The sequence below is a fragment of the Filicampus tigris genome, chromosome 7 (assembly GCF_054856515.1).
Source record: "Filicampus tigris isolate MCC_2025a chromosome 7, RoL_Ftig_1.0, whole genome shotgun sequence".
Taxonomy (NCBI): Eukaryota; Metazoa; Chordata; class Actinopteri; order Syngnathiformes; family Syngnathidae; genus Filicampus; species Filicampus tigris.
In genome coordinates this window covers 5,428,491-5,453,203 of record NC_141223.1, presented here as the reverse complement: position 1 = coordinate 5,453,203, position 24,713 = coordinate 5,428,491, and the positions used below count along the sequence as shown (strand labels likewise).

Genomic DNA, 24,713 nt, shown 5'->3' with positions numbered 1-24,713 from the left:
TATTTTTTCAACAGTATTTGGACCATCTTTGTTATACTACTGTATTTTGTTCGTATACCTGTACTTTATAGTTTAGTTTTTGTTTAATAAAAATTTGGGGGAAAATATTTTATGGGTATTATATTGCTTGTGTTGTTACACATGTATTTTGTTAACATACTTGCACGTTCATACAGGACATGTACCGTAGTCGTTTCCCACATAAGGAAATTTTGTGATAAGGAAAGATTGAACAATGCAAATATGATTCCTTACTAGAGAATACTTACTGTATTGTGATTGGCTGTTTTGGAGAAAATCAAAGGTTTACTTCATGTCTTTTTAAAGGGAAGTCAACCCAAACATATTTTTTTCGAGACTATGTTCTATGCCAGCCCACTAGTTGAAACAAGGCATTCTGATAAATATTGCGTTTGCGGAATAACAGTTAATCCGCAGGTTTTTAGCCATCTCTGGGGGCAGCCATTTTGTCACTTCTGTCGACTGAAAATGACATCGCAACTGCTCAGAGCTCAGGTAACGACCAATCCTGGCTGACCTGTTTTCTGAGGCTGAGCCGTGATTGGTCGTTACCTGAGCCCTGAGCAGTTGTGATGTCATTTTCAGTCGACAGAAGACAAAATGGCTGCCCCCAGAGATGGCTAAAAACAGGTGCATTTTGCTGCTTAACTTATATTCCACAAATGCAAAATTAATCAGAATGCGCCTGCCGGGAACATATTCTTGAAAAAAATTAACACATTTTTACAATATTATAATAGAGCAGCATAGTTACATTGCTTGAATCGTATTTGTTTAGAAAGGCTTGTACGATTAATGCAAGACATACAGTAAGTAAAATTACACAACAGAGAAGTACAGACAAAGGACGGTGGGGAAGAGAAGTTCACGTGAGACCAGAAAATGGGGACGATCTGGTCTCACAGGACTGGTCCTGCGGGGCCACCTAGTGGCCAGGCGAACCTCCGTTTAGTGGCGTGAACTTGCATCATTTTTTTTATTCCCGTCCTTTTTGAGTTGGCGTATTTCAGATTTCCACAGCGTATTTTTTTCAATTTTTTTCGTTGTTTGTAATGTTTGCTTCCACTTTGTTGCTGTGATTGCAGCATTTCTTTCTTGTGCTTGTTTTTTTCCCCCTGTTTGCAGCGTTTAGCCATTTACAGCATTTCTTACTTGCAGCGTTTTTGTTTTGTGTTTTTTAGTTTGCATGTGTGTGTTTGACTTTTTTTGTTTACATTTTTTGTTGTTGTTGTTGTTGTTGTTTGCAGCATTCCTCTGTTTGCCGCGTTCATCCGTTTGCCCCTGTCGGCCAACGTATTATACCCATTAGTTTATTTTATTTTTTTTAGAAAAAACAAATACAATACATTCAAGCGAAATATTCAGTATAGCAAATCTCTCTCAAATCCTCAACGCACATGAAATAGTAAATATAGAATTTACACTTTAAATAGTCAGATTTCATATGATTCCCTGCAAATGTGTATCCGCGTGTGTGCGTGTGCGTGTGTGTGTATGTGTGTCGATAGGTTTGTTCATCTGCCTGTGATGAAAAGGAGGTTGGTGGTCCTCAGAGGTCTTTTCTTTTTTTTCTTTTTCTGGGGAATCAAAGTCGTGTCTCGCGGTCTGTGCCGTTTTCTGACGTTCTTTGCAATGTCTCGGAATTTGAGATCACAAATTCTTCCTTTCTGAGCGCTTCCAGCTCTGTTCCGCCATTGGCTTGAGAACCACGAAGGGCATCATGTTTCTCCTTCTTTAGCTGCCGACTGAGCAGGATGAAGCCCGGGATGCAAATTAGAAATGAGATTGTCCGCAGGCTCAAAGTGAGGCCCAGGTAGGCTATCCTAAGAGGAAAAAAAATCGGGGGGGGGGGGAAACTGTTCATGCGGAAATACATTTCTGATGCAGCGCGTATTAATTAACAGTGATAGCGTTCTACCTGTACTTTGTAGTGTTGTACATTCTACAAGCTCCTCTTCCACCGCAGCGTTTTTGACCCCATTTTAGACATGTGGTGTCAATGATTGCTCCAAAGTAAATGGGTGCTGGGATTCCAGCTGTACATAGACAGAGAAATCATTTCAGTCAACAGGCATACAGTACATGACATAGTAGTTTACAGTAGTTCAGAAAGAAAAATAAATTAACCACTACTTATGGATACATTTTGAAGGACCTTACCAAGTGTATGTGTTGCTAGAGCATGGAATCCCAAGGCAAATGATTTCAGCTGTGGTTTGATACACCTATAAGAGAGTTGGAGGCCTTTAAATAGGAAGTCAACCCAAACCTTTTTTTTTTTTTTTTTTTTTTTTTTTTTTCAAGAATATGCAGGCCCACTAGTTGAAACAAGGCAATATGATTAATATGAAATATGAGTTCAGCAGCAAAATCCAGCCCTTTTTAGCCATCTCAGGGGGCGGCCATTTTGTCACTTCTGTCGACTGAAAATGACATCACAGTCGCTCACTGCTCAGGTACCGACCAATCACAACTCACCGTTTTTCTGAAGCTGATCTATGATTGGTGATCTGCTCAGGTGTGGACGGTGTTTTATAATGTTGCCCGTCCCTGACCTAGACAATACACTTTGTAGTAAATATGTACCCTAAATTACATATTTTCCTACAAATGGTACAAATTGTTCGAATAAGTACCCGGTTTAAACCCGTGTGGCAATGGCATGGGTGCAACACTTCAGCGTTCTTCTGTTAGTTTCCTTTCTCACCACTGCCAGCAATTTATCTGTCTGTGGAGCGCTCTCATAATCTCACACTTTTATATCAATGAGGAGGAATGTTAGGAATCCATCCATTCTCTGCTCTAGGGACGCGGGCTGTGCTGGATCTTATCCAATCTGAGTTTGGGCGTGAGGTGCGGTACACTCTAAAGTGATTGCCAGGGTACATATAAACACTCACATCCACAGCTATGGACAATATAGTCACCGATTCACTTACACTCCAAAAACAGGTGGGTTACAAATAACACAATTTTGGGTTAAAAATAATGTTTTTTTTTTCAATTTGACCCAATTTTCTGGGCTATTTTCAAAGAAAAGAACCTCAAAAATCGGGCTGTTTTGTACAAAACAACGCAATGAGGTGGGTGGAATTGACCCAGTTAGTGGATCGGTCCATTTTTGACCCAAAATTGTGTTGTTTTTTTTTAACCCAACTGTTTTTAGAGTGTACAGAGGAAGGAGAGAGCCTGGATTTGAACCCACAACCTATGAACTGTGAGGCGGATGTGCTACTGCTAACCAGTCGCCCAACGTTGGTAATGACTAGGAAATTAAACGGCAGCCATTTGCGCACTGGCACCAGTATCACAACTGATCTAATTTGTGAGAAGCAGAAACTGATTTTTTTCAAGGTTTAATAGAGATCATGTGATCGGAAATAGGCTTTTTGGTCAAAAATTGGCTGATTGCCCAGCGTGATTTCCAGCTACACAGACAAAAAAAATAAAAAAAATAAAAAAATCAGCAGAAACTAAATATAACAAATAACACTAAGACTACAATTGTGTCTGAATGCTTTGAGCTAAATCAAGCAAAATTCCCTGCATTCACATGCAAATTACGCCTGATCGTACAGTGCCAGGCATTTCATCACGTGGTATCCAAACCAAAATCATGCAACATGTACCGAAACATCTCCAAGTAACACAGCACCACGTGAGCTCTACTCACTGATCTCAAAACTTCTCGGATCAAAGGATGAGGGGCATGAAAGTGTTTTTTTTTTTTTATTTTTTTTTTTTATATGAGCTTTGGCGCAAAGCTGACCTGATGAGAAGCATGTAGCCCGGCGTTCCTCCCAGGGAGATGATGAAGGAAGTGATGACGGAGAGGGCCAAGAAGTACGGGAACATCCTGTCACAGTCGTCCTTATCAGGACACTGACCCGTATTGGCTGTCAAGTTAGCGGCAACACCGACGCAGCTGCAGTTTGAGAAGACCTGGGCAAATTTGCATATGCGGGAATAATTAGAAACGGACACACACATCAACTGAATATGGGTGCAGATTCTCAGATGTAGTGTTGGATTGCTTGTCTGTACACCGGGTTTTCTTACGGAGAGTTTGGTTGAGGGAAGTAAAAATAAAAAGTTAACACAGCATGACCTATTTTCCACAGACCATTAATGGCAACACCTAACAATAAAAGACAAAACATACCGACTCGTTAGAATTTACGTTTTTGGTTGATTGCTAAAGATTGCAATTTTTTTTTTTTTTCCATTTCAGGTGCATACCACATTTTGAATGTGTAGATTAAATTATGCATATTAGGGAAGCAAAACAAAACGTTTTGGATTAAGGTTAAATATAATAAAAACCAATAAAAGTGTTTAGTTTTATTCAGCAGTGTGATTAATTTTAGTTATTTGATTTCACTCTCCTTTACATAAAAAAAAAAGATTGGTGCACCGAAAAATTGAAATAGGTTTACAAGTATTTTTTATTTTTTTGGTAATTATATGTAGTTTCAAAGTGTTAGTGCAACTCAGCACAACTGTTGGTGATTAGTCGACTAGCAAAATAATCGTTTGTGGCAGCCCTACTGGTGCACAGAGACAAGCATGGTCAAATCGAAAATTAAATTTGAAAAATACATTTGTGATGTAGTACTTCCTATTGTATGGGAATCCTGGTCTTATTCATCAGAAATTTAGACTGCAATCACTTTTCAGTGCTCACATTTTCTTTGCAGTGCAACAAGCCAAATGAAGTTGTCCAACATTTGACTTTTTGCAGTTTTACTTACTGTGTTTTTCCCCGAGCCAGTGGAGATGGTGCAGCCAGCAAGACAGGGAGAAACATATGTAATTCCATTCCGTCCACAGACCGGGTCCCAGTTATTTGCTGAACAAAAACAGTTGGAGTTGCAGGTGGTGAAAACAGAGTGCTTGTCATAAGATATGCCCTCCATGCTGGAAGAAAGAGAAGAAGAGAATATGCTACTAAATGCTGGTCGCGATGTGTACACTACCAGACACCTTCGAAAGTTGTACAAATTGTGATTTGACGCAACCCTCAAGTCCGGTGAGAAAAGTGTAGCATTTAATTTGGCTCACCAAGCATTATCAAGTGATAATTTTATTGCATTCATTCGTTTTTTTCCCCCCCGTGTGATTGGTTGATTAAACTGTATTCATTTATTTTGATAGTTTTCCCATTCATCTAAATGACTGATTGATTTGTTGTAAATATTAAAATGAATATTGGTAAAATATATTTTACCTATGCTTTTACGGGTTATTTTTAGGTCCATTATTTCGTTTGGGAAAAAAATTGTTTCAAAACGCAAACAAATCAAAGGCATTTCCCAGAATGCATTGTGTTTGACCTCAGCGGTTTCTCTGCACTCAGTTCATCGTTAATGTAAACATTTGTCCATATGGCATGCGCAAGGTCGTTTTGATTGATTTTTACAACCCACCTGTTGTATGGGAGCGTCACTCCGGCTATCTTGGCGTTCTCGCAGCTCATCACAAAGAAGAACAATGAAAGGATATAACCGAGGAAAGAAGTAATAAAAGCAAACTTTGCTGCTCCCATGATGTTCAGCTTCATCTTCTTCATTAGGAGGCCACCCGAGAAAATCCCAAGTGCAACCGCTGGGATATTAATCACACCTGAGTTAGTGAACAAAAAACATTTTTTGTTTTTTAAAACTCCAATGACATCACAGTCATATTAAAGTACCAAATGAATGAGAGCTTTTGAATACCCGTATTGATACTGAACCTATGCATATTGGTTGGTAAAAAGGCCAGGCACAATAAGAAAAAAAAATGTTCTTATACCACGCTGCACTAATCTTTCAGACTGTTGAACACAAATCATTCATACCCATTAGAAAGTTGGCCTTTGAGGCGGATTGCCTAAAGTGCTGTTCGATGTACTTGGGTTTGTAGGTGACCATGCCGATAAGCGAGTTGAGCTGGATGATTGTCACGCACAAGTAAATCAGATAAACAGGGTGGCCCAACAGGGTCCGCAGGGTTGGAATAAAATCTGTGAAAAGACATCGATGAGAACAAAGTATATTAAATGAATAAATGAGTGAGTCTGTGGGTGTCTTTTTTGGGGGGCTAAAATGTGGGTGTGACACTAACATTACAATTATATATAAATATATATATATATATATATATATATATATATATATATATATATTTTTTTTTTTTTTTTTTTTTATTATATGATATTACATTACATTATATTATATTATATTATATTATATTATATTATATTATATTATATTATATTATATTATATTATATGCATTAAAAACAAATTTAAAAAGCTTAAACCGGAAGTCAACCCTAACAAATTTTTTTCAAGAATATGTTCCCAGCAGGCCCACTAGTTGAAACACGGCATTCTTATTAATTTTGCGTTTGTGGAATATAAGTTAAGCAACAAAATGCACTCGTTTTTTTTATGACATCACAACTGCTCACAACGACCACTCACGGGTGACCTGTTTTCTGAATCTGAGCCGTGATTGGTCGTTGTGAGCGGTTGTGATGTCATTTTGAGTCGGCAGAAGACAAAATGGCCGCCCCCAGAGATGGCTAAAAACGGGTGCATTTTGCTGCTTAACTTATATTCCACGAAAGCAAAACGAATCAGAATGCCGTGTTTCAACTAGTGGCCCTGCTGGGAACATATTCTTGAAAAAAAAAATCTGTTTGTGTTGACTTCCGCTTTAAGCCTAATTGGATTGCACAATAGAAGTTGTATGTGCGTGTTTTGAACTAAATCAAAGCTACACAGTATATGCAGTACAGAGCCGTAGCCATGCTCACCTTTGGCCATCTCTATGAAACTGGCGTGCTCTTCCACTGGATACTTGTGTTTCATGCGGCCAGAGTCTTTGATAAAACTTGCCTGCTCTGGCTTTTCTGGGGTGTGTGAGCCTGGAGCTGGCAGCGAGCGCGGTAGAAACCAGAACGGAATGGCAGAAAGTAAGGTGATGACACCAGCTATGAGGTATCCTAACCACCAAGCTCCAACCCAACGGGAATCTGCTGGGGTGATTGTGATGGTTTCTGTGTTGGAGTAAATAGAGTGACACGTATTTAGAATGTTTAGTGTTCACATGTTCGTGGCGTTTACACTTCTAGGATGTCCGCGATTGAGAATTGGTTAAATGTATCATGTGCCGTTAATTGCCGTATTCAAAAGGGGAACCTTATTTTTGTAAAAAATGAAATAAAATAAAGGTAATGGGAAAAAAATTTGCCACAAAAATAAATCAAATAGTGAAATTATTACCCTTTTCATGTCAAATGCAGTACTTTATTAACATGTTATGTTATGTTTAAAAAAAAAAAAATTTTTTTTTCATGCTTTGTTCTTCTTAAAAACAATTTCATCTCCTTATACCTTTTAAAAACTTTTACTATGATACTGCAACTTTTTTTCTTGACGACCTTTACCACCCTAATCAAGTCATGAACACAGTGAGCAAAAAGAGGGAGAAAGTCATGCTTTCCCATTTCTGTGACATGAAACACTCTGAATGGAAAACCCCATTAGTAATTCATGTAAAGACCAACGTTGAAATTCGTACGGACTAAGTAAGGTCTCTACTCACTAGTCTTGTTTTTGCTGTAACACAGCCCGTATTCTCACTTCCACTCCTCCTGCAGCACTCTATTTGATTGAAAGCGCCTCTGGTTGATTAACTAACTGATGCTTATCCTGAACATCTGTTCTGAATCCCACTCGACCACAGTACATCTGCTGCACTTGCTGTTGTATTTATAACATCATGCCTCTGTTTTATGGAGGAGCTCTTTAGTTATGATCTTTGAAAGTGACACACACACACAAAAAAAAAAAAAAGGATTTTCCCAAAATTCACTTTTCATGAATCTGATTGGAGTTTTAAGCAGCTGTGAAAAGTTTTACTTTACTTACTCACCGAAACAGGTGAAAGTACACTAACTTACCCAGTTTTACAAATCCAATGTCCACGTAAATCTTTGCACATAAGGAGCCCAACAGGTAGCCGAAGACTGGCCCCACCACAGAGATGGTCTGTACACAACCTAGAACACCAAAAACACGCTCAAATTAAACGACCGATATTTGAAGATGGTGATGAACACGCCAAGACCATCCATCTATAAATGACCGCATACGGGCACAATTTCCTGGGGAAATGTTGGCGTTGTTAATGGGGCCTTATGCTAGGACTGTCAAGTCACACCATTTTGGTTTAACAAGGTTAGATATTTGTAAACATTTACCTTATACTTAAAAAAAAAAAAAACATGCGATTTTTTTTTCTCAGTGGAAAGGGATCTTTGTGCATAACAATTACCATTCAAGGGTGGCACAAAATTGCTGAACAGCAAACCAACATAAAGTGCATTTTTTCACAAAAATCAACTCACTCAAAATCTTAATGTTATTCAGACATATGTTCTTCATATGTCATAATGTGTTTGTCTTGCATGTCATTCCAAATCCGCAAAAATGTATTAGGGCTACCCACGTAGTATTGTAGGGCAATTTAATACCTAGTGCAAGACAATAGATTAGCATTTACAGTAGATGTCCTTAACTCATTCACTGCCTGACATTTTCTTTCAGCCAAACGTTTGAAAAAAAATAAAAATAAAAATAGTTCCTGGGATTGAATGGCTGGACTGTGAAAAGACAAGACAATCCGTCAATGGCAGCGAATGAGTTAAATGATAGAAGGACTTTCCTTACCCACATATAGCGCAGCATTCTCCTCACTAGCAAAGTCATCGATGTAGGAGATGCCAAGGGGTTGAACAGGGGTCTCACCAATCCCTCGCAGGACATTTCCCAGAAGCACATATATCCACATGGACAGATTGGAATCTCCTTCACAATCTGGAGATGATGCTTACATTACGGTACCTGTGTGTGCAGTCGAGTGCGTTTGTCTGAGTAGGCGCATACCTGTCACCGGCACTTGAGGTAATTTACTATCTTGGCTGAGGTTAGCTGTTGAGCCTGGTGAACACGGCGACGAGGTAAGGCTTGAATTCACAACCCACTGCGCTGATGACTCAAATTCGTAACTGTAGACAAAGGTTGAAATGAACATTTTAAGGATCAAACAAGTAACGGATTTCCAACGTGTTTACTAAAAAGCAAAGCCGTTCTTTACTGACCGTCCAATGATGAAGTGAGGCAGGGCAATGATGAAGGTGCCAATAGACATCAGGACGCAACCCATTGCGATGATCTTTGGCCGATGGAGTTTGGCACCAAAGTAGCTGACAAAGGCTATGACTAACAGGTTACCTGTCAGATGAGATAAAAGTTTAGAGACATTATCGCGCAAATTGTGTTCAAATAAAAGAAGCGGCTACCTTTGTGCAGCGGGAAAGCAAAAATCATCCGCATCAAAAATAATGACATGAATCTTCTCACTACATACAGAGGTAAGGATGAGCAGTAATAAAGCTCGGACACAGACGAGATAAACGTTAACATTTTTGATGAACGTAAATAATACTAATTCTGATGTATGTGCATATGTGGGTTTTTGTAGGTCAGCTTTGCATAATGTTAGACTCTTAAAACAGTTGGGTTAAAAATAATACAATTTTGAGTCAAAAATGGACCGATCCACTATTTGGGTCAATTTGACCCACTTTCTTATGTTGTTTTGTCTAAAACAGTCCAATTTTGGGGGTTGTTTTGTAAAAAAAAAAAAAAAGTACCCATTTTTGGGTTGTTTTTGCAGAAAACAACCCAAAAATGGGTACTTTTTTTTTTGATCAACAGAGAGTTGGATCAAATTGAACCAAGTAGTGGATTGGTCCATTTTTGATGCAAAATTGTGTTATTTTTAATCCAACTGTTTTTAGAGTGTAAAAAACAACAACTTTTGAACTCATTCACTACCATTGACGAATTGATTTGTCTTTTCACAGTCCAGCCATTCAATCCCAGGAATTTATTTACATATTTTTTTCAAACATTAGGGTAAAAGAGGGTCTGAAAATGTCCGGCAGTGAACGAGTTAAATCTATAGTCACCAGCCTTGCTTCATGATTTATGCTTCCTTTAGAAGATGATTGCAGGGTTTCGAGCAAATTACAGCAGGTATTTAAGATTCTTCAAGTGATTTCATGTAGCATAATATACAGGAATACCGGGGCCAGCCAGAGTAAGTGCTATGATCATTATATCGATAAACATGATCATAACCCCACTCTGACCAGTCCAGTGTGTAGTTCACGTTTTGCCCAAGGTCAGCGACCCCACGACACAGAACAGTATATGCGGTACAGTCAGGCACTGAAAAGAATATTTCCATAAATAAGTCACACTCCCCTAAAAGTGATTATAATGACCTATATCAATGGTTTAAAGCAAAATTACATCACAAACTATGATCACAAATCACTTACATAGCATTTCAAAGGCTTACAAACTAGGGATAGACCGATTATCGGCCAGCCCGATTATCGGTATCAGTCTTTTTTAAAAATCTGAGGCCGATAATAAATCCATTTAAAAATGTGTTAACTTCAAGGAACTATTTACCGTATGTAAAATTTCTGTTAACTTTATAAGAGATCCTATTGACCCTGGCAACATTCTGCACCTTTTTGTTTTTGTTTGAAATAAAAAAGTAAAAAAAAAAAAAGTGAATATTGAACATTTGTGTCAACTTTCTTTACTGTCGAAAATGTAGGGAGCTACTGTTTAAGTTTTCATTTCACTTTATAAGACATGCTGATGACCCTGGGAGCTCCCGTTTTGTTAGAATTTTGCAACAAAGATGTTTATTGGCAAAAATGTATATTTATCATCAACATTTTGCAAATCTGCAAAAAATGTTCAATAAACATATGCTTGAATACATTTAAACAAAGTTAAGAGTTGTAATTTTTTTTTTAATTTATTTTGGCGCCAATATTTTCCTTTTTGCTGAAAATTGATATCGGCTCCAAATATCGGTTATCAGGCCTCCTTCACTACTAATAATCGGTATCGGCCCTGAAAAAAACGTATCGGTCTATCTCCATCACAAACATCTTTAAACATTGCTATACATTTAAAAATAATGCACAGTAAACATCTTACGCAGACGCCCCCCCCCCCCCCCCCCAAATTCTACAAATACATTAATACATTAATTTGTGAATGTCAAACTGGAGATAACGTGAGTGGGGGTCCACAGTGTGTAAAATGGATGGATGTATATGCCCACTTTTATCCTCTATAATGCTCTCCCGCTGTCCTCAATTCTTAACATTTCCGCTTTGTATTCATGATGCCTTTCCTGTCACTGTGTTTCCCTGGCAACAATCCTATACATGTAGCACGTTGCCTTGACCACATGTGAATACCTTTCACAGGAGAAAAGGGGACTACATTCATGTAATTCAGCTTCAGGATGCTGCAGGTGACCTTCTCAACTTTTCAATAAATGTACCATATTACAGCGGAGCCTTGGCTGAGGAGTTTAATTTGTTCTTTATCCACACTCATAACTCAAAATGCTCGTATCACAAATCATATTTTGAACTTGCGTTCAAATACCAATTGCTTAAAGGGTGTTAACAAGGCAACATTAACGCTAGCTTTGCTAGCCTACGTTAGGTTGGCATTAGGTTTAATTTTATACCTTGGCCTCTTTTTCAAGAATTGTTCATTTTATTCCAATAGCATTTCTTTAGCTGAGAAAAGTGTGAATATGACCATAGAGCTGGAAGTGTAACTTATACTCAGTAGAATATAAAAAAACACAATTCATGACATATCAACTGGGTACACACGTTCATTTTAACAAGCCCAACAAGCTTAAGATGCTTACAAATCCTGCCTGCCAACAGACGATGATTATTATTACTAGCAATGCCTGTAAAATGCCACTTGGTACTAGAATGACTCTGCAAACTTCCCTGCTCCCTCTCAAATATCCAGCCACTCATTTTCTATAATGCTTATCCTGTTCAGGGACGCGGGGGGGCTGACGTCGGGCACAAAGTCCGCAATGTTGTGGACATTTTTTAAACAATATCCATCCCCATTACGTGTCATCCTTTTGACTGGAAAAATCTAAGATGGTCCAGCAACTAGTCCGACTCTGAGCCACCCTGAGTGTGCTTTCAAAAGCTCCGGGGTCAACCGTATACTGGACAAGTGGGGTGAGAATAATGTGAACAAACAACTTTGTTGCCGGAAGATCTGTCCTTTGCTTCGTGTTTGCTCCTAATATTTGTCGTCCGGTTTCTGTGAGCCAGTCCACATCAGTCTCGCTTTGATCCATCTGTTTAGGAGCTAACTAGCTATTTGCCCAATCTTTTTTTTCTTCCACACACTGTATGACAATACTTGTTTTTACTTTGTTTTCTTCTTTTGTTGCTTTTGTTAATTGCAATTTGTTGATCTTTGAAACAACTTTACCCAAGGTGACCAGTATTGTGTGTTCTTGTAAATCTCCATAAGTGTAACTAATGTTCGAAAGCATAGCCAACCCTCATGATTTGTGAGTGGTTGGCATTTTTTTTTTATCCGTAGAACATGACTAAAACTATTTGCTAAAAAAAACCCACATCTATTTGCACCTACTTGTGGTTCTTTGCAATGATAGGGGCACTTCCGACTCTTCCTGAAATGCGTGAAGAGAAGGAGCTGCCAGAGGTGCTTGACTTCTTAGCATTTCTATGAAATCGTTTAACTGTCATTCATCGGGCGGCACAGCTATTTCATCAACATCGTCTTCAAACAACTTTTGGTTTTGATCGGTACCCGAATCATTTAAATTACGCAATATTAAATCTCTCCTCATTAATACGTTTCAGAAAATTGTTGGAGCTGGAGAGAAGTGTTTTGGCATCATAGTTGAGGTTTATTTAGGGTTTAAAGACTTAATATGGGCAATTACATACATTCTTTAGGCAGGCGTCTACCATTTGCAATTTTCTACTATTTGTGGCTTTTTGGGTCCCTATCCATATCAAGGGTTGGCTTTGCTCAGTCTGCGATCGCTCAGTCTGCAAGGCCAGCTAACTAACGCACCCCCCTGCACCTAAATCCAAACTTCCAGTGCTGTTGTATGGACACTTATCTATGGATCAAGTTTTGTTCTCTCAGTTTTGTATTTAAGGCCCAAAACCTGAACTGAACCCCGGCCCTACGCTACCAGTGTCTCCACGGGCATGCTAACAGACAGCTAGCTCCATCCACCAGCTCTCCTTGGAATTTGCTGGGAGCAAAGCCAAAAGTGAGTAGTTTTGACCCAACAGCCAGACCTGACTGCGAACAAATTGTTCTCATGCAAGAGGTCGAACCAAAACCAAGAAACCAGTCTTGGACTTTGGCACCGGCAAGACAAAGGAAACTACCTTACGGACAACGGAAACAAAACACGGGCATTGAACTGGGAAACGGGTTTGCCCTACTGTCATCTGACCAGCAAGCTTTGGTGGATCAGAGCATCAACGAAAGGTTTGAAAGTGGACCCTCTGACTATGTGATATCAGCTACTGGACCACAAACGCTGATAATAGGCGACAAAACCTTATTTGGCATCAAACGACCATGCAGCAGAAAGCACGCAATGGTTCTGTGTTTTGCTAACGACATGGTTTCTGATATTTCTGAAAAGGTTGAGAAGATTCCTGCTGAGCATCGGACTGTCAGATTGGTCATAATTCACACAGGAGCATTTGATGTGGTGAAAAAAAACAATCCGAGATACTGAAGCAAGACTTTGTTGACCTTCTACAAAAAATGCAATCTCTGAACGCAGAGGTATTTTTAAGCGGATCTCCTCCGACAGTCCGGCAAGGGGATGAACGCTTCAGCCGGATAATGTTGCTATCAAGATGGCTGAGAAGCATACGTGCTTCTTCTCATTCTGTGAATTTTACTGTCCATTTTTTGGGAACGCCATCATTTTTTCCAACTCAATGGGATTTATCTTAATAAGCAGGGGATCAAATTACTGACTGCCAACATTGGCCAAAGTGTGCGTCACGGGGCGCCACGTTCCCAAATCAAAGGCCATGTTTATCCGCAACAACAGATAAAACAAGATTCTGGCTCCATTCCGAAGGACCACCACAACTCTCCCTCCAGAACAGATTGATTTTTCCTCGTGGGCCCAAACTTCAAGGCCACACCCACCCTAAGACCCACCAAACAGCTATCTACCAAACGGCTGACTCCGCCAAGACTCAGCAAACCGCCATCTATCTGCCAATCTCCCTCCTTGCTCATGGCGAAACTTAACTCCAGTCCGGTCCGATTTGTTCTGGCTGCGGACTGCATAGCCGCTACGTACAATGCTTGTCCCCAGAATAAGTCAGGACCCAATGAAACTAGAGAAGCTTGTGGTATGGCTGTGATTACAAGTGACAGAAAGTCAGCTAAAGAACTGAGAAGAAATAAGTCTAGATCTACTAACCCTTGCTGTGGTCGACAAACTCACAAGACAATCCCTCAGATCAAATAGCGCCAAAACTCCTCTCAACAAATAAATGCCATGAATTTGCCTGAATTTGCCTGTGATCAGGTCAAACATCATCATAAACCAGCAAAATTACAAAATGATGCAGCGCTTAAAACCATAGAGGAATGATTTGATTACCGTGACAGAAATTGGTACAGTGGATCAAAAAACGATAACAGATTTGGTTCAGCAGTTGAAACCATCAACTAGCTGTCTTGACCCATTACCGTCAGACTTTTTCAAAACTATTGTGAAATCTTGCCTTGTGTATGTGTGTTGACTTGTGTATGAAATGTGCTATATAAATAAATCTGCCTTGCATTGCCTAAAGGAATCTGATGAAGACTTAGTATTAAGGCAATGTCGTACACACATAGAAAATGTATCATAAGCTCGACACAGGAAAAACCTTGGACAAAATTTCGAGTTTTCCACAGATACAAAGATAGTTTTTATCCTTGCTCAACATTATGACTCCCATTCTCTCCAACAGACACTCAGACACACAAGCCCAAGAAACCCTTTGTCAGTACCTTGAATAACTTTGTGACCCATTCATTTTTCCAAAAGTGTGGGGTGAGCGGATGAGGTATCTGTGACACGGCGGCTGTAAACAACATTGACATCGAAATGATGACAAGCAGACCTACGCACCTATCTCAAAGCTTCCATCAATGATGCCTATTAGGTAACTGGGAATGTCAAAGCGTCTCTCCAGCTGAGTTATCGTGCTCTTCATGTAGCTCCCCGACAGAGCCTTTGCAAAATAGGCAAAGGACAGAGCCACCAGAAACATCTGCGAGGAGAATGGAAATGCATAAGGACAAATTAGATACAAGTAAAGTAATGATGGGAAAATGAAGCTTCATGAAGCACTTGTAATATTTTTTACTCCTCTAGATAGTGCTCGTGGTTTAAAGATGAAGGCTAGCGCAATGGAATTTTATTAAATTCCCACTACATCTTTAAACCAAGGGAGCCATCTCGAGGAGTCAAAAATGACCACAAGTCCTTCGTGAAGCTTCATTTGTCCGTCACTAGAGTGAAGGGTCTTTGCATTGACATACAACACTGCCTTTTAGGGTCGTATCTCACTGAGCGATGAAGGTTCGCAAAGAGTGTGCGCATCTAGCGAATGATGTTTGTAGAAACTTTTTTTTGTGGAACAGTTTAAAACACAAATATTTCATTTTAAAATCTGTATTTATGAATGGCTTGCATGGTCTTTTAGCAAAGCTATCTTGATTAAAAAAAAGATCCACTGTAGTGTCATTTTATGAACATCTGATCTCAAAAGTCAAAATCAAAATTCAGGAAAATATTGTGAAAACAAACAAATACCATAATCTTCTAAACCACTCCTCCCGGCTAACATAATTCATTTCCCGGTCCTGTTTAGCTATGCGTGTTTTGTATAACTTTCTCTCCAGACACGTATTATTAGTAGCTATTTTGCTGATCAAAGTTGGATACGCTCCGCTTTAACACGCTTCTAGCGAGACAAAAGAATTTCCATGGCATTAAATATACAATTTAAACACAGTGAAGTATCCAAAATGGATTAACAAAAAAAGACAAGATAAAAAGTGGTCAGGGAGGCTGCAATATGCTGACACCAACATTGAACATTGAATCTCCTGTTTTCTTCATATGTCTGGGCTATGAAGTAGTGTGGCCAGATTGCCCCAAAAAACTAAACAAACAAACAAAAACAAACACTTGTGGGAAAATGTACGCAAGTGGGAAATGTGAAATGGTCCACTAAAAACAAGGGGTGAACTTTTTGGCCATAATTCCAAAGATGTTTGGCGCAAAGACAAGACAACACTGCTCTTCACTAAAAGAATTTTAGTCACTAAAAGAATTGTAGTGAAGCGCGTTTTGCGATGAAAGCTGTTGAGACGCATATAATTGCCACTAGACTAGAGCAAACTTAATGAGCAGAATTTCAGTATATGAAAACTGGTTCTTAAATTATTGTGTGCACAAACGCAAAGGTTGATTGCAATCCCCTTAACTTGCATGCAGGCTAAACAAGCTGTAAAATTTATAGCAGCTTTCCTCCAGTAAGAGAATCCAAGTCATGTTATGGCCCACAATGAGATTGTTTGTTCCATTCTTTGTGCACTCCAACAGCACGTGTACATCTTAGAGACGTAACGATTTATCAAAAAACGATTTTATAGCGATATAAATGCTATTGTATATACTGTTATATGTTAATATCCATCCATCCATTATCTGTACCGCTTCTCCTCACAAGGGTCGCGGGGCGTATATGTTAATATATTGATTCCAATTATTGTGTTATGGCCTTTTTATTGTTTGCATGTAAAGTGCTTTGTTATAGCTCTAGCTGTTATGAAATGCGCTATATAAATAAAAATGTATTGTCTCTCGAAAAAGGCTCGTATCCACCGGCCGGCATGCTTCTCTGCATGGCACATGCGCAGCGGTAGTAATCCGGGTCATCCGTAATGTAAACAGAAGCATTGTGGGTAATCGCGTCATGGCTCCCGAGTTAGCGTTAGCAATGGATGCCCAATTTCATTTCTCACATTGGGACAGTCGTTCCTGAAAGTTAGCTCTAGTTAGCATACACAGGCTACCGTGCATGTCCTGGTGTGGTACGCTAACATATTGTAGCGGCTTTTACGGATTACGGAGGCATTAGTCAGCGAACATCGAGCAGCAACAGGACGTGCTGCCTCAGGGTCATTGTGACTACGCACCGATTGTTGCGTTTAGGATTCGGAAATCTCAGCACTCCAAGTTAACACAATATGACCCATTTTCCACAAATCCATAATGGCAACACTTTACAATAAAATACATAACATACTATCTCAAAAAAATGTACAAATTTAGATTGATAAAATAAATTGACACGCTTCCGACAAACTTAATCGCATATTGCGTTTGCGAATGGATGCAGCACCGCACTAGCGCACAAGCATGGCAGCGATTTAAAAAACAAAAATCGCATCGAAAATCTGTAAGTGAAAATGGAACCGAGTCGGAGCTTGAGTGAATCTTGCATCCCTACAGCTTGTTCAGATGCTTATCTTTACACTTCCAGCCATTATCTTGTTTGATCAAATTCCATTGCAGTCCTTACACATCATATTTCACACTTTACTCTGACAGTTTATCATTAGTGTTTGAGCTAAATTTGCACACAGTTTTGCATCGCAAAAGAACCCCATTCTCAAGAAAGTCATGGTATACTACATAGAATCATAAGACTTTTGTTGAGGGGATGATGTCACCCAATCTGTAGTCGCATTGGTACAATAAACAATAAGCGGGTAACAAAAGGGTAGGATTAGAGTTGCAGAAAATTGTGCCATGTCCCACCCAAAACTAAACAATTCTGAGAAGAAATAAAGTCTGTCCAAAGACTCCAGCCTGTATTATGATAAGCTGCTTGAACACCATTGTCTCACATCACTTTCATCTACGGGGAGAAGCAACAAGAGGGTTTGATCTTATTTAAAGTTGCGCTAACTTTTGAAAGAAGACTTTCAGCTTTTTTTTTTTTTAAGGTTTGACGTAGAAGGGAAGGCAAGAGTGAGACGGAAAAGCCTGAGGTGGTCTAATCAAAACAACATGACATTCATGCTGTGTTCTGCCTTATTTCTCTGCTCTTTCTTTGGGGAGGACTATGAAACAAAATGCGTGAGGCAGACAACTATGAGATATGGAACCCAGATAAGATCTTTCCGAGTGTCAAACTGGTGTATTTGTGGCATAATTAAAAAAAAAAAAAAAAAAAAAGACAATGAAGTGTGTGTACCTTACAAAATGTCTTAATTGAAATTAAGTAAACTTACCGGTACATGTAAAAAGAGATTACTGTACTTTGCTTCTTGACTCAAGAATGACTCAAGACCATCCTCAAATGGGCATTCAATGTGTTTTTACAATAGATGGTTAAAAGAAAACATAAAGCCACATTCTTGTTAAAAAGTGAACTGAAGTTTTTTTTTTTTTTTTTTTTGAGTAAGTCAACCCAAAAATGTTCTTTACGAGAATCAAAGCAGGCCCACTAGTTGAAACAAAGCATTCAGATTAATATTGCGTTTGTGGATTAAAAATTCATCCACCCGTTTTTAGCCATCTCAGGGGGCGGCCGTTTTATCATTTCTGTCGAGTGAAAATGACGTCAAAACTGCTCAGGGCTCATGTAACAACCAATCACGGCTGACCTGTTTTCTGAAGCTGAGCCATGATTTGGATGTTACCTGAGCCCTGAGCAACTGTGATGTCATTTTCAGTCGACAACAAGTGGCAAAATGGCCGCCCCCTGAGATGAACAAAAACGGGTAGATATTATGCTTAACTCATATTCCACAAACGCATTTTCAATAAGAGCACCATGTCTAGTGAGGTCGATTGGACACTCTAAATTGCCCCTTTGTGTGATTGTGAGTGCGGATGTTTGTCTCTGCGTGCCTTGCGATTGGCTGGCAACCAATACGGGGTGTCCCCCGCCTAATGCCCGAAGACAGCTGGGATAGGCTCCAGCACATCCGCGACCCTTGTGAGGATAAGCAGTATAGATAATGGATGGCTGTCTAGTGAAAGCACATAGAACATATTAGTGCAAAGAATTTTTTCGGGTTGTCTTCCTCTTTAAGAACTTTCTAAATGAGGCCTCTCGTGTTATTCAATAACATGCGTTGAGTACGACTGTATGAATAGTGTGACTATTTTTATTTTTTTTATTTCCCGACGTCCCTCCCTGTCCCTGACGTGACCCGGAACATCTCCACTGTTCTATTGAAAACCGCCACAAGGCCTGCCCTACATTCCATTGTTATTTTTTAAAGCACATGCATTGGTCAACGGACACTGAATGCATAATCAAGGAAAGTTTGGATCAACATGGCGACAAAAAAATAAAATGTTCAAATTAATTGTCAGTACCCTACATCTAATTCACTAATGTTAGTTTTAACAATGCAGGTCTTATCAAGTCAAACACACACACAAAAAAAAAAAAAAAGAGCTGTAAATTGAACTCCCCAAAGTAATATCATCTTCCATGTCGTTCCGAAACAAATACCGTACTTGCCTTAAGACTGGAGCAGGACGAGGGGCGTGTTTTTCTGGATGCATCGTCACCGCGTCGATTCTTCTGCATGCCGCCACGCTCTGCTCCAACCTCCATCCTCCTGAAAGGTCACTGTGTCTGCTTTGCTGTAGTCTACCACGAAGTGCAAATTCTTGGCACTACCGCATGCAAGCCTGTAAATGGATAATTCAAGCATGTGACCCACTTCTTATTCTCAGCACAAACAGAAACCTCCTACAGCAGGCAAAGGGGAGTCCACATGAGCAAGTAGTGCAGTGAAATGAGGAAGACCTACCACAAAACTGTCACACCACTAATAGGTATTGTTTAGAAATAAAAAAAAGCTCTCTTTCGAAAATGGTAGGAGTACGAAAAATGCAATTAAAAAAAAAATTTGCATCAAAAATAAACCAGCTCTTGACTGCGGAAGAAATTATGTGCCTAAGTATGAACATGTAGAATTGTATTTAGTGGTTTCAGTTCAAAGACATGATTGTCAAGGACAGAGGCTCAAGCTAACCCGTTTTAGATGTTCTGTCTTTCTTATTTTATTAGCCTTGCCCTGTCTCTTCACAGCCACTCAATATATTTTATCCTAGAGGAGTCATGTGAAGCTGTGAATGTGATGCCTCGGGGGGCAGAATTAGTGATGCTACTTCAGCATAGATAGCTAACAAAATACACCAACAGCATTACTGTCAACAAGACTGCATGGAAGAGTCTGCATTTCTGCAGGGACACATTTGTTCTCTTTTAAGGGTTTGGAGAAGCAAGAGAGAGTTTTATCAACATAAACATACATTCGATTAGCAGGGTTTTTTATCTGCCACCTCCAGTTCGTATCTTTTTTTTTTTTTTTTTTGAGACATTATTAGCTTTCTATTCGTTTTTTTCTTCATGTGTATTCTGTTTGTATGATTTGCTCAATCGCTTAGCACAGTGTAGTTTTCATTTCTTACGCGTCAAATGGCAAATTTTCAGTTAGTGAAACAGCCATCTCTGATGTATCTGGTTTGAGCAGATAGTTGTCTAATTGAGAATTTGCTTTGTTTGTTTGTTTGTTTGTCTGTTTGTCCTGCATCAGCTCGTATTGCGGAACAGAAATGGACCAATCCCAGCCTAGACCAAGGCTTTTGTGTTTTGGGCACTCAACTCAAAGTTCCGCCAGATACAGCATGGGCTCTCAAAATATTCCTGGCACGAGACACAAACACGTTTTTTTTATTGTTTTTTTTTAATGGAAGAAAAACAACAGTTATTTAGGGAATTCAGAGTTTGTACTTGACTGAGTTTCCTTTTATATACAGAGCTGGGCATTTTACGAAAAAATTCACAGTCCGTTTATGGCCTACAGCCGGGGTACCCTTCCGCCGTCCGTTTATCCTTTTAAATAGACGATTACATCGACTATGCTTAGCTCTGCTATTTATTTTAAGTTTCTTGTCTATCGTTTACTGCCTACAAAATGGATGTCCGTCATTGGCGGATCATCGGACCGGTCCGTCACATAGGCGGTATGCCCAGCTCTTTTTATATATTTGTAAGTCACAGCCCAATATAAAATAAACATGGATAACCTTAATCCTCTATCTGACTACCGTTGTCTTCTCACATCCCGGGAAGATAGCCCCTTCTTTGTCTTTCTCATCCTCTAATTTAATCAAACAGAAAATATCCCCCAACTATAAAGCACATTAATAGTCGAATAAGTCATGATTCAATATGAAGCATGTCGATAAGTGTGAGACATACCGTTAAGTAAGAATGTATAGAAATCAATCTCAGGTCATTTGTATAGTTTATACATCACTGTCCGACGACGGTCCCCAATTTACAAATTTGCAACGAATATTTTCTTTGTTTTTTCGTTGTTTTTTACATGTTGTTTTTCACGGCTCAGATTCAGAGAACAGGTCAGCCGTGATTGGTCGTTGTGAGCACTTGTGATGTCATTTTCAGTCTACAGAAGACAAAATGGCCGCCCCCGGAGATGGCTAAAAACGAGTGCATTTTGCTGCTTAAATAGATCATGGATGAATGGACGGAACTTATATTCCACAAACGCAAAATTAATCAGAATGCCGTGTTTCAACTAGTGGGCCTGCTGCGAACCTATTCTTGAAAAAAAAATACGTTTGGGTTGACTTCCGCTTTAACAACACAACGAAACAGATTCCGTTTAAACTCGATACCCTTGTTGATCTTGCATTCTTAGCACGATCCGTTGGGAAAAAAAAATAAAAAAGATCCAAAGGAATACTGTATGACAATATCAGCAACGCTGACAACCTGGTGGAAATGCATAACAACTCAATTTCAGTCTGAGAAGCTCTGCTTTGCTTGCTAGTAGACCTGAGCCAAGTTTGTATTCACCTGCTGTAAAATACAGAAACCTCCTACTCACTTATTTGACTATTGCCAAGAAGGTCATCCTACCTCACTGACAATTCCAAATACAGTAGCTTGGAACATCACGCACTGGAACGATTTACAATTAGGCCCCTCTGATCAGATCATTTCTAGTTCAAAGAAGAATGGAGTGAACATTTTGCATTCATTCCCCCCCCCCCGCAACCAGCACAAGACCTATGTGCTTTAATGCCAGGATATTCTAGCTGTAAAGAATATGTCCAAGTTGAAATGGCATTATCACATGACGCAGAGCAATTCCTAAAAGAAATTTCCTCGAGAACAACAAAATGAAATACATATCAAGCTGTAACGGGATTCTACGACGCAAAAACAAAAAGCAACAGAGCACTCACTTGGACTGGTGCGTTTTTGGGTAAGCACAGGAAGCCATTCTCAGATGCAGAAATAACAAAACAATGCATACCTGAAGTGAGGGACGCAATATCAAAACAAAAAGAGGAAATGACAGCTAATTAAGCAAATAACACAGCAACCAGTTGCACAGAAGTACTGGCCGGTGATCTATCAAGGCAGCTGTGTGAGGGTATTAAAAAAAATAATAATAATAGAGTGCCACAGAAATCACTGATAATTCTCAGGTGATGGAGGTTGTGAGGTATTAGGGTGAGTCAAAAAAAAAGTCGGCCTTTTAGCCGGTTGGCCGCTCGAATATTAAAGACGGCGGTCACCTGGGTGGGACTGCGTTGCATGACCACTATCACAAACGCACCATATACACACATGAAACAACAAGTGGAATCTGACTCGGTGCTGACCAGCATACTCGGTGCTGCCTCCATGAGTGATATCGTACAATTCGGTGTCTTCTTTATGAAGGCTAGTATCATCGAAAATATCTCTCTTCTATTGTTAACAGTATAAGTTTATTTCCGTCGTTCTACTTGGCGCTCAATTGAATCATGGGCGAGCCTCGCTTGTGTTAAGTAGATTCTAAGTCAGCCACTGCCAGGAATCTAATTCCAACTTGACAGCACTTGGTAAGGTGCAAAAATCTGCATGCATTTGTTAGGGAAAAAGGAAGATTTCCTTGAGACTCCCCCTTGAGGTTAATCCTCACTAGTGCGATGCTGTGTCCTCCTATGCTGTTTTCTGTCCGTCCGTGTTATCTGTCTCCTTTGAAAATGAAAATAAACTGCGAAAGGTATTCTGTCTGCTTTATATCAGAATGATTTTTTTTTTTTTACACAGCACTTTGCTGTATTAAGAGCTCACATGCATGAGACAGCACTACCCCCCTCCACAACAACAAAAAAATGGGTGTGTAAGTATGATGTAATTGTTGATCTTGGAGTATTTTGACAAAAGCGTGTCACAGACATCTTAAGACAAACATGTGAACTGTTTTACAGTGTCCCTTTCAATTAAAGAAAACTAAATATCTACCTGGTAAACCCAAATTTTGGACGAACAACGATAATTGCTTAACACGTTATCCAAAACACTGTATTTTGGATGATGTTTTTGAATGCTGCTGGGCCAATTTAATGTGACTGACATTAATTAGTCAACAGTAAAATAACATCTGGGAGCCTTTCACACGCTTAACTGTTTTTGGACTGCTCACGTGGGGGGGAAAAAAAATCATGTTAATATACTGTGAAGTTGCAGTAGGAGGACTCACCTGACCAGATCAAATGATATTCACTCTCTCATGCTCATTAATCTTAAGAATGAGGGCCTTATGACCAAAGAACTGCTTCTCTCTTGCTTCCGTTTAATCTTTTGTAATGTAATCATTTGTTCTAACAACTGAATCGTATTTGTGAATAAAGTTTATTATTCCATACACCAATAATAAACTCTGAACATTCCACATTGATCAGCCCTTTCTTTTGTTCCACAATCACATGAATTTGTAAACACACACGTATTTATTGTATTATTAATTGTGTTGTATACTATAATACAGTGATTCCCAACCAGGGTGCGTTGACACACTATTGTGCTGTGAGAGATCACCATTGGAAATTATGAAATTATCCAATTATTTGTCCCCAAATTATTTAAATATGTCTTTGTTCTTCGATCTATGCCCGTAGATAAATAGTAATGACAGACAGACCAATTACATGCTCGTCCTTTAGATGTCAGAAAAGACACACCTGTTGCCATTCATAAAATAGCATAAGTGCGAGTGTATTAGCTTTGTGTTCAATTAAACACGGCCAGGTTTCACTTTGAATAAGTCGATTTGTGAGTGAATGGAGACGATATCATCGTTAATTTCAGTCTTCATGCTTTTTGTGACTTTTTAGTTTGGTGGTGTGCCGAACTTTTTTTTTTTTTTTTTTCAAAATGTAAAATTGGTGCTTTGGCTCGACAAAGGTTGGGAAACACTGCGAAGATAGTACCAGTATGCAATAATTATGAGCTAAAGCCATAAATACACGGCGCGAATGTAAATGTCATGGATAACGCCTTCAATATTTTAGTTATTGACTCATTCAGGCACGCAAATCAAATACGATTCGATCGAGAGGCTAGTTATAACATTAGATGTGAAGTCATTTCCATTGTACACTGAGCTGGATTCAACTTTGAATGTAAGTCGCTTACCTTTGACAAAGAGTGGTGTTTAGTCAAGATGGAGATTCCCGAGATGGAGACCGCGGCACAGGTAGGCTCCGCTCAGCCAGCTCCGCTCAAACTTCAAATGAGGACGAGGAAGAATGGGAGGAGGCGCCGTTTCTTTAACTGCGGTCGCGCCAGCCTCCACTCGAAAAGACCAA

The 24,713-nt window shown here is 39.4% G+C and overlaps 1 protein-coding gene across 2 annotated transcripts; it reads right to left on the bottom strand.

Moving 5' to 3' along the window:
• Positions 1-656: 656 nt before the first annotated feature.
• slco1c1 (solute carrier organic anion transporter family, member 1C1) lies at positions 657-24,713 on the bottom strand. Of its 2 annotated transcripts, none has more exons than XM_086035536.1 (15): positions 24,541-24,713; positions 19,552-19,724; positions 15,129-15,270; positions 9,172-9,304; positions 8,957-9,078; positions 8,741-8,887; positions 7,972-8,070; positions 6,823-7,065; positions 5,861-6,025; positions 5,448-5,643; positions 4,773-4,938; positions 3,791-3,963; positions 2,182-2,246; positions 1,940-2,057; positions 657-1,844 (listed from the first exon to the last, which is right to left on the bottom strand). In XM_086035536.1, the coding sequence occupies exons 2-15, from the start codon at positions 19,645-19,647 to the stop codon at positions 1,607-1,609; spliced, it is 2,103 nt and encodes a 700-aa protein (XP_085891662.1). In that variant the 5' UTR covers positions 19,648-19,724; positions 24,541-24,713; the 3' UTR covers positions 657-1,606. The 2 variants fall into 2 exon arrangements, with proteins under 2 accessions (XP_085891662.1, XP_085891663.1); XM_086035537.1 differs by having other exon boundaries at positions 1,588-1,839.